An 11,075-nucleotide genomic window follows, 5' to 3' on the forward strand; every position below is an offset into this window, starting at 1 on the left:
TTAATTCTATCTCTCAGAATTTTTCAATAGTTCTCCCACCACTGAAGTTAGACTCTCTGGCCTGTAATTTAGCCTCTGCTGATACTGTCATGGGCAGATGTATCTGTGGCTGGAAGGTTGGTGAGGATGAGGTCAAGTATGTTTTCCCCTCGCCACCTGCCCAAGACCCGGTATAGCAGCTACGACCAGCCTGGTCAGTCGTAATGCTACCTAGCCAATCTTGGTGATGGACATTGAAGTCCCCCATCCAGGCTACATTCAGAGACTCCCTACAGTGCAGAAGGAGGCCATTCAGCCCATCGAGTCTGCACCAGCTCTCTGACGGAGCGTCCCACCCAAGTCCTATCCTTGTAACCCCATGTAGTCACCCTACTAATCTGCCTAACCCGGAGTGTGGGAGGAAACCGGAGCACCCGGAAGAAACCCACGCAGACACGGGGAGAACGTGCAAACTCCACACAGACAGTGACCCAAGGCCGGGAATCGAACCCCGGTCCCTGGCGCTGTGAGGCAGCAGTGATAACCACTGTGCTACAGTGCTGATATTCTGTTTTCTTGACACCCCCCCAGTGCTCTCTCCAAGTGGTGTCCAACATTGCGGGGAGGTACAGATTGATCAGTCGAGGAGTTGGTGAGGGGGGTTGGCGAGGGATGTGGCAGGGGGGTGGCGGGGGGGGGGGGGGGGCGAGGGAAGGTGGCGGGGGGTGGTGAGGGGGGTGGTGAAGGGGGTGGTAGGGGTGGCAGGAGGTGTGGCAGGGGTGGCGAGGGGGGTGGCAAGGGGGATGGCGAGGGGGGCAGCGAGGGGGATGGCGAGGGGGGTGGCGAGGGGGTGGTGAGGCAGGTGGCGAGGGGGGTGGCGAGGGGGGTGGCGAGAGGGGGTGGCAAGGGGGGGGTGTGGCAGGGGGTGGTGGGCAGGGGGACGTGGTCAATATGTAATAATCATCAGGATGTTTCCTTGCCAGAATCGATATTGAGAATTCTAAGGGCAACTCCCTCTTGACTCTACACCACTGTGCCACAACCCCACCCCCCCCCCCATTCCACCCCCACCCCGCCCTCATTCCCCCCTGTACCTTCAGTGGGACTGTGCTGGTTGTATCTATTATCTGTAAGGTGTGATTCCATGAGTATGTCAAAGTGTTGCTTAACTGGGCTTAACTGAGACAACTCTCCCAATTTTGTACCCTCTTGATGTTAGGACAGAGGACTTTGTCGAGGTGACAGTGCTTCTCCACTGTCGTTCCTGAAGTCTAGGTCGATGCTGGGTCATGGATCCAGTTTGATGCCCTTTTGTGCTTTGAGTCAACCACCTCATTGTGGAGTCACATGGAGGCCAGGCTGGGTAAAGACGGCAGATTTCCTTCCCTAAAGGGACATTAGATTTTCACAACAATGATTTCATGGCTTTATATCCCAAATTTATGAATTGAGTTTAAATTCCACCAGCTGCCGTGGTGGGATTTGAACCCACATCCTCAGACCATTAGCCTGGGCCTCTGGATTACTTGTCTGGTGACATGATCACTACACCACCGTCTCCTCTCCAGCTACAGGCAGACTGCACTCAGTTATGCTTTGCACTTGTCACATTTTAAAAAATTTTCACATCCCTCCCTGACATGGACCCGCTCCCTATTTCCATCACCTCCTCTGACCCCACGACCTTCTCAGATCTCTGCACTCCTCCAATCCCAGCTCTCGAGTATCCTGATTTTAGTCACTGCGCCACTGGTAACTGCACCTTCAGGTGCCCGGGCCCTTAACTCTACAATCCCCTCCCTAACCCCCTCTGCTTCTCTCCATCCTCTTGTTAGACGCTACTTAAAACCAACCTCTCTGACAAAGCTTTTTGCCACCTGTGTTAATACCTCCTATGTGTCTTGGTGACACATTTTGATTTATCCTGTGAAGTACCAAAGGGTGGGCACGGTGGCACAGTGGTTAGCACTGCTGCCTCACACGCCAAGGACCTGAGTTCGCTTCCGGCCTCGAGTGACTGTGCGGAGTTTGCACGTTCTCCCCGTGTCTGCGTGGGTTTCCTCCGGGTGCTCCGGTTTCCTCCCACACTCCAAAGATGTGCAGGTTAGGTGAATCGGCCATGGTAAATTGTGTTTTAGTGTCCAAAGATGTGCAGATTAGGTGGATTGGCCATGCTAAATTGCCCCTTAGTGTCCAAAGATGTGCAGGTTAGATGGATTGGCCATGCTAAATTGCCCCTTAGTGTCCAAAGATGTGCAGGTTAGGCGGATTGGCCATGCTAAATTGTCCCTTAATGTCCAAAGATGTGCAGGTTTGATGGATTGGCCATACTAAATTGTCCCTTAATGTCCAAAGATGTGCAGGTTTGATGGATTGGCCATGCTAAATTGCCCCTTAGTTTCCAATGATGTGCAGGTTAGGGGGATTGAGCATGCTAAATTATCCATTAATGTCCAAAGAAGTGCAGGTTAGGGGGATTGGCCATGCTAAGTTGCCCCTTAGTGTCCAAACATGTGCAGGTTAGTGGGATTGGCCATGATAAATTGCCCCTTTGTGTGCAAAGATTTGCAGGTTAGGGGGATTGGCACGATGAGTTGCAAAGAGTTTTAGCTAATTTGCCCCTTACTGTCCAAAGACGTGCAAGTTAGGTGGATTGATCATGCTAAATTTCCACTTTGTGTCCAAAGATGTGCAGGTTAGGGGGATTGGCCATGATAAATTGCCCCTTAGTGTCCAAAGATGTGCAGGTTAGGGGGATTGGCCATGATAAATTGCCCCTTAGTGTCCAAAGATGTGCAGGTTAGGGGGATTGGCCATGATAAATTGCCCCTTAGTTTACCAAGGTGTGTGGGTTAGGTGCATTGGCTACGCTAAATGCATGGGGCTAGGGGGATAGGGCGAGAGGTGGTTGGCCTGGGTAAGATGTTCTTTTGGAGAGTCGTTGCAAACTCAATGGGCCAAATGGCCTCCTTCTGTAGGGTCGGGATTCTATGGTAGCGCCTATGGAGGTTGTACATGAAGTGATTGTGCGGTTGTACAAACAGATGAGACAAGGAAGCAAACAGTGAGTTGCAAAGAGTTTTAGCAAATCCAGCACGGTAACTTCGACAGCAAGAATCTGACTGAGAGAAACAATCTCCCTTTGTGAAATATTTCTCACCAAATTTCCTCCCTCACTCAATACAACGGGAAATTCATGTTCGTAACTGAAATTAAAAGGATGTTCTCTCTGACACACTGAATCCTACCTTCACTGAGTGAAAACTTACCTGGAATCTGCCTCGCCTGGTTCTGTTTCGGTTCATTGTCAATACTGAAATTGTCCAAATCACCGTAAGCCTGTTCCCTCGACATTCTGCCAGAAGGTGTGGAAACGGATGCAGAGCTGGTCAAGGAGCTGGTGCGGGAATGCAGAGCTTTATATCATCTGTCACATCAAACATCCTAATATCCAAACCAATTTTCACCCCACCCGTCGTGACCCCTTTTGCAGAATTGAAACCAGCACGTGTAAAGCTGACACAGAGCTTTCTGAATCGATATAAATATTGCAGCAGGAAGGAAATGGTGACAAATGTTCCAATTGTCTAAACTGCCTGGCACAGCAAGATTCACAAAAACATCCTGGAAAAATGGGTCTTTTCGTGATTTGAACTTGAGGATCTTAGACTATCCAGCGCCTGGATATTTTATACAAAGATTGATACTTCCAGAAGGGAGATGGTTCTGGGAGGAAGATGGTTCCAGGAGGGAGATGGTTCTAGAAGGGAGATGGTTCCAGAAGGGAGATGGTTCCGGGAGGGAGATGGTTCTAGAAGGGAGATGGTTCCGGGAGGGAGATGGTTCGAGAAGGGAGATGGTTCCAGAGGGAGATGGTTCCGGGAGGGAGATGGTTCTAGAAGGGAGATGGTTCCGGGAAGGAGATGGTTCGAGAAGGGAGATGGTTCCAGAAGGGAGATGGTTCTGGAAGGGAGATGGTTCTGGGAGGAAGATGGTTCCAGGAGGGAGATGGTTCTAGAAGGGAGATGGTTCCAGAAGGGAGATGGATCAGGGAGGGAGATGGTTCCGGGAGGGAGATGGTTCTAGCAGGGGGATGGTTCCAGAAGGGAGATGGCTCCAGAGGGAGATGGTTCCAGAAGGGAAATGGTTCCGGGAGGGAGATGGTTCTAGAAGGGAGATGGTTCTGGAAGGGAGATGGCTCCAGAGGGAGATGGTTCCGGGAGGGAGATGGTTCTGGGAGGGAAGTGGGTCCGGGGGGAAGATGCTTCCGGGAGGCTGTGAGGCCTGAGGTGGAATCCTGCCTACGTTTCTTGCCCTCGGTAAATGAGAGAGTTTCCTTTTCCTGATTTGGAATTGTCACTGAAATGCAAACTGAGAGATTCCCTCCCAATTTCCCTGCTGCGAATAGCGATGGAAGCATGGAAAAAACACTGGAAACGGAAGTCGCGATGTGATTTTCTCTGAGGAGCAACAATAATTACTGGAAAGACAGAGCAACGCTTGAGGGATCAGAGTTGATTCAAATTGAGCTGCAGTAAAGGCTTGTAATTCCGGGATCTGGAGATTTACCAGCAAGGCAACTTTTATTTTCCTTTGCGAGTGATTTACAGGACATTAATTAAATTAAATTAAATTAAATCCTCAGTACAAACATTCGGCCCAACTGATGTTTATCCTCCACATCATCCAGATCTCAGCTCTCTTCCTCAAACCCTGACCTATGGCTGACCTGTGCCGGCCTCAACTCCTTGTCTGTGTCATTTCCCCATCGCCCTCTCTCTATTCCTCCATCTATCAAATGTTTATCCACCTCCACTTTACATATTTCCAATGGCCCAGCCTCCAGAGAACCAAGGCAGGGGGAGGCGGAGTCCACACGCACTCCAATTATGATCCAATTGAATGGAGGACCAGGTTCGAGGGACTGAATGGCCTCCTCCTGTTCCTGTACGGCTATGACTGTGGCACCTAAAGAGATGAGATGCAGCTAGTGTGGGGTTGGCAGAATATAGTTTGAAGTTTATTTATTAGTGTCACAAGTAGGCTTGCAATGGAGTTGCTGTGAAAATCCCCTGATCGCCACACTCCGATTCCTGTTCGGGTACACTGAGGGAGAATTTAGCACGGCCAATCCACCTAACCAGCACATCATAGAATCATCGAATCATAGAATCCCGACAGTACAGAAAGAGGCCATTCGGCCCATCGAGTCTGCACCGACCACAATCCCACCCAGGCCCTACCCCCATATCCCTACATATTTACCCACGAATCCCTCTAAGCTACGCATCTCAGGACACTAAAGGGCAATTTTAGCACGGCCAATCAAACTAACCCGCACATCTTTCGGACAGTGGGAGGAAACCGGAGCACCTGGAGGAAACCCATGCAGACACGGGGAGAAGGTGCAGACTCCACACAGACAGTGACCCAAGCCGGGAATGGACCCTGGGTCCCTGGCGCTGTGAGGCAGCAGTGCTAACCACTGTGCCACCGTGCCTCCCACCCTTTGGGGCAGAGAATTCCAGAGACACCACCCTCTGCGAGAAGAAATTTCTACGCGCCTCAGTTTTAAATAAGTGGCCCTTTACCTTGTAGCTGTGTCCCCTTGTTCGAGACTCTCCCACAAATTTGATTGAATTTTTTGAGGAGGTAACTAAGTGTGTTGATGAAGGTAGGGCAGTTGATGTCATATACATGGATTTTAGTAAGGCGTTTGATAAGGTCCCCCATGGTCGGCTTATGATGAAAGTGAGGAGGTGTGGGATAGAGGGAAAGTTGGCAGATTGGATAGGTAACTGGCTATCTGATCGAAGACAGAGGGTCGTGGTGGATGGAAAATTTGCGGACTGGAGGCAGGTTGCTAGCGGAGTGCCACAGGGATCAGTGCTTGGTCCTCTGCTCTTTGTGATTTTTATTAATGACTTAGAGGAGGGGGCTGAAGGGTGGATCAGTAAATTTGCTGATGACACCAAGATTGGTGGAGTAGTGGATGAGGTGGAGGGCTGTTGTAAGCTGCAAAGAGACATAGATAGGATGCAAAGCTGTGCTAAAAAATGGCAAATGGAGTTTAACCCTGATAAATGTGAGGTGATTCATTTTGGTAGGACTAATTTAAATGTGGATTACAGGGTCAAAGGTAGGGTTCTGAAGACTGTGGAGGAACAGAGAGATCTTGGGGTCCATATCCACAGATCTCTAAAGGTTGCCACTCAAGTGGATAGAGCTGTGAAGAAGGCCTATAGTGTGTTAGCTTTTATTAACAGGGGGTTGGAGTTTAAGAGCCGTGGGGTTATGCTGCAACTGTACAGGACCTTGGTGAGACCACATTTGGAATATTGCGTGCAGTTCTGGTCACCTCACTATAAGAAGGATGTGGAAGCGCTGGAAAGAGTGCAGAGGAGATTTACTAGGATGCTGCCTGGTTTGGAGGGTAGGTCTTATGAGGAAAGGTTGAGGGAGCTAGGGCTGTTCTCTCTGGAGCGGAGGAGGCTGAGGGGAGACTTAATAGAGGTTTATAAAATGATGAAGGGGATAGATAGAGTGAACGTTCAAAGACTATTTCCTCGGGTGGATGGAGCTATTACAAGGGGGCATAACTAGAGGGTTCGTGGTGGGAGATACAGGAAGGATATCAGAGGTAGGTTCTTTACGCAGAGAGTGGTTGGGGTGTGGAATGGACTGCCTGCAGTGATAGTGGAGTCAGACACTTTAGGAACATTTAAGCGGTTATTGGATAGGCACGTGGAGCGCACCAGGATGATAGGGAGTGGGATAGCTTGATCTTGGTTTCAGATAAAGCTCGGCACAACATCGTGGGCCGAAGGGCCTGTTCTGTGCTGTAGTGTTCTATGTTCTATGTACATTGCTTAGAAGAAATCTTAGAAACCCTACAGCACAGAAAGAGGCCATTCGGCCCATCGAGTCTGCACCGACCACAATCCAACCCAGGCCCTACCCCCATATCCCTACATATTTACCAACTAATCCCTCTAACCTACGCATCCCAGGACACTAAGGGGCAATTTAGCATGGCCAATCAACCTAACCCGCACATCTTTGGACTGTGGGAGGAAACCGGAGCACCAGGAGGAAACCCACGCAGACACGGGGAGAATGTGCAAACTCCACACAGACAGTGACCCAAGCCGGGAATCGAACCCGGGTCCCTGGCGCTGTGAGGCAGCCGTGCTAACCACCGTGCTACCGTGCCGCCCGTATGCTGTATGATAAGAACAGCTGCTTTTCTTATGTAATGGACATTGGTGAACCAGATGGGTTTTTAACAATCGTGAGTAGTCACCAATTCCAGGTTTGATTAAGTGGCTTCCTTCGTGGGATTTGAACTCATGTCCCCGGGGGCATTATCCTGGGCCTCTGGGTTACTAACCCACCGACATTACCACTGTGCCACCATCGCCCTGTGACGTACAGCATTGACTGGACATTTGCTCAGAGCTGCTCTGTTGTGAAGTTGAGTTTACGAAGATGTAAAGAATGTTTATAAAGATGGAAAAGAATTGTAAAAACTGTTAGAGGAAAATAGCGGTGTGTGGTCTCTTTAAAAAGCTGTTTTGTGTTCAATGCTGGAATGTTTAAAATGCAGGTATACAGAGTACACAAAGGGCAACATTTGTTTCAGACCAAACATTTTAAAGTTTACTTATAAAGTTTATAAAAGTTTATAAAGTTTATTTATTTATTAGTCACAAGTAGGCTTACATTAACACTGCAATGACGTTACTGTGAAAACCCCCGAGGAATCAAAAGCATCAGGGTTGCCTTGGTAACCGGTTCTGCAGGTTTTTGCATTTGTGTTAGCCTATGAGTTTAAAGAGAACATTCAAGTTCTAAGAGCCTATCAGATTTGAATTTGGCAGTGTCGACAGCATCAACCCAATCGGGGTGTAAAAAAAGTGTGAGGTCATCATAGGTATAAAGGCAAAAGCAACAGCCATTTCAGGAGAGAACGTCTTGGGAGAAAATGTTCAGAGGCCAGGGCAGCCAGTGAAATAGGCAGCATTACTCTCCAGAGCAGCCCTCCATCCCTGCCTGTTTAAATATCTATTGAGAGAATTATCCAGCTATCTAACCGAAGGATACCTGGTCAGTAAGACGTTACAGACAGCGGACAACTATAGAAGAACTCCAAAAAATGGCCGAATTCCATCAAGCCTGGTTGTATCATTTCTTTGAGAGTGACTAAGATTCTGTTCTTAATGTTTTAAAACTGAATGACCCTTGTCTTTATTTGAACAGCATTTCAGTTGAACTGTACCTTAGTTAATGTGTTACTTGTTTAGTTAAAGCTCCTGGTTATTTAAGTACAATACCAGCACGGTGGCACAGTGGGTTAGCACTGCTGCCTCACAGCGCCAGGGACCCGGGTTCGCTTCCCGGCTTGGGTCGCTGTCTGTGTGGAGTTTGTACATTCTCCCCGTGTCTGTGTGGGTTTCCTCCGGGTGCTCCGGTTGCCTCCCACAGTCCAAAGATGTGCGGGTTAGGTTGATTGGCCGTGCTAAATTTCTGCTTCGATGCGTAGATTAGTGGGGTAAATATGTGGGGTTACGGGGATAGGGCCTGGGTGGGATCGTGGTCGGTGCAGACTCGATGGGCCAAATGGCCTCTTTCTGCACTGTGGGGATTCTATGATTCACTTAAAGCGAAGCTCAGACCTTTATATTAATGAACCTCTAACCGTCAATTAAGAACACTTCACACCTTCCCAAATAATTGTAGCAGATTACGAAGTGAGGTAAAGGGGATTAACCTTTGTGTTGTAACAGCTCCCTCTCAGTCAGTGTAATCTTGGCAGCAGTCACACAGCGAGCGTTCCAACACACATCCCAACCAGGAGCACATTTCCCGAAAGAAATTCCTCCTCCTTCACTTTTCAAACACATTTTATTTTGATCTGTTTCTTTCTCCTGGATTTGTTTGCCTCTAAATCTGCCGAATCCTTTCTTCCCCTGGACTTTGCTGTCCCAAGATTTATCACAACGGTTGAATTGAGTTGCGCATTCCGGAATCTGGGATTCTAAGATTGGATCACCTTTTGTTTTCTGGCTGTTCTTTACCTGGTTTTCCAGGTGACAGAGTTGCAGACGGAGGGGACGAGAGGGGGGAGAATGGGGGGGGGGGGGGGGGGAGTGTGGGTTGTGTGTGTGTGTGAGTGTGTGTGTGTCTGTGTGTGTGTGAGTGTGTGTGTGTCTGTGTGAGTGTGTGTGTGTGTGAGTGTGTGTGTGTCTGTGTGTGTGAGTGTGTGTGTGAGTGTGTGAGTGTGTGTGTGTATGTGTGTGTGTGAGTGTGTGTGTGAGTGTGTGTGTGAGTGTGAGAGTGTGTGAGTGTGAGAGTGTGTGAGTGTGTGTGTGAGTGTGTGTGTGAGTGTGTGTGTGTGTGTGAGTGTGTGTGTGTGTGTGTGTGTGAGTGTGTGTGTGTGTGTGTGAGTGAGTGTGTGTGTGTGAGTGTGTGTGTGTGTGTGAGTGTGTGTGAGTGTGTGAGTGTGTGTGTGTCTGTGTGTGTGTGTGAGTGTGTGTGTGTCTGTGTCTTTGGCGGATAGGGTTAAAGAGAATCCTAAGGCGTTCTATAGGTATGTCAAGAACAGAAGGTTGGTTAGGGCAAGTTTAGGGCCAGTTATAGATGGCAGAGGGAAGTTATGTGTGGAACCGGAGGAGATTGGTGAAGCATTGAACCAATATTTCTCTTCGGTGTTCACGCAAGGGGACATGAATATAGCTGAGGAGGACACTGGGTTGCAAGGGAGTAGAATAGACAGTATTACAGTTGATAAGGAGGATGTGCAGGATATTCTGGAGGGTCTGAAAATAGATAAATCCCCTGGTCCGGATGGGATTTATCCAAGGATTCTCTGGGAGGCAAGAGAAGTGATTGCAGAGCCTCTGGCTCTGATCTTCAGGTCGTCGTTGGCCTCTGGTATAGTACCAGAAGATTGGAGGTTAGCGAATGTTGTCCCATTGTTTAAGAAGGGGAACAGAGACTTCCCCGGGAATTATAGACCGGTGAGTCTCACTTCTGTTGTCGGCAAGATGTTGGAAAAAATTATAAGGGATAGGATTTATAGTTATTTGGAGAGTAATGAATTGATAGGTGATAGTCAGCATGGTTTTGTGGCAGGTAGGTCGTGCCTTACTAACCTTATTGAGTTTTTTGAGAAAGTGACCAAGGAGGTGGATGGGGGCAAGGCAGTGGACGTGGTATATATGGATTTTAGTAAGGCGTTTGATAAGGTTCACCATGGTAGGCTTCTGCAGAAAATGCAGATGTATGGGATTGGGGGTGATCTAGGAAATTGGATCAGGAATTGGCTAGCGGATAGGAAACAGAGGGTGGTGGTTGATAGTAAATATTCATCATGGAGTGCGGTTACAAGTGGTGTACCTCAGGGATCTGTTTTGGGGCCACTGCTGTTTGTAATATTTATTAATGATCTGGATGAGGGTATAGTTGGGTGGATTAGCAAATTTGCTGATGACACCAAAGTCGGTGGTGTGGTAGACAGTGAGGAAGGGTGTCGTAGTTTGCAGGAAGACTTAGACAGGTTGCAAAGTTGGGCCGAGAGGTGGCGGATGGAGTTTAATGCGGAGAAGTGTGAGGTAATTCACTTTGGTAGGAATAACAGATGTGTTGAGTATAGGGCTAACGGGAGGACTTTGAATAGTGTGGAGGAGCAGAGGGATCTAGGTGTATGTGTGCATAGATCCCTGAAAGTTGGGAATCAAGTAGATAAGGTTGTTAAGAAGGCATATGGTGTCTTGGCGTTTATTGGTAGGGGGATTGAATTTAGGAGTCGTAGCGTTATGTTGCAACTGTACACAACTCTGGTGCGGCCGCACTTGGAGTACTGTGTGCAGTTCTGGTCCCCACATTACAGGAAGGATGTGGAGGCTTTGGAGAGGGTGCAGAGGAGGTTTACCAGGATGTTGCCTGGTATGGAGGGGAGATCCTATGAGGAGAGGCTGAGGGATTTGGGATTGTTTTCGCTGGAAAGGCGGCGGCTAAGAGGGGATCTTATTGAAACATATAAGATGATTAGAGGTTTAGATAGGGTGGATAGTGATAGCCTTTTTCCTCTGATG

The 11,075-nt window shown here is 48.6% G+C and overlaps 1 protein-coding gene across 1 annotated transcript in view; it reads right to left on the bottom strand.

The window, feature by feature from the left end:
- Positions 1–3,453, bottom strand: part of LOC144507753 (CD209 antigen-like protein A) — a 32,005-nt gene extending 28,552 nt beyond the window's left edge. The window contains exon 1 of the mRNA XM_078235024.1: positions 3,249–3,453. Within this exon, the coding sequence (XP_078091150.1) occupies positions 3,249–3,333 (85 nt within the window). The 5' untranslated portion in view covers positions 3,334–3,453. The remainder of the gene's footprint in view (positions 1–3,248) is intronic.
- Between the last annotated feature and the right edge of the window lie 7,622 nt (positions 3,454–11,075).

This window comes from Mustelus asterias, chromosome 19 (assembly GCF_964213995.1).
Source record: "Mustelus asterias chromosome 19, sMusAst1.hap1.1, whole genome shotgun sequence".
Lineage (NCBI taxonomy): Eukaryota > Metazoa > Chordata > Chondrichthyes > Carcharhiniformes > Triakidae > Mustelus > Mustelus asterias.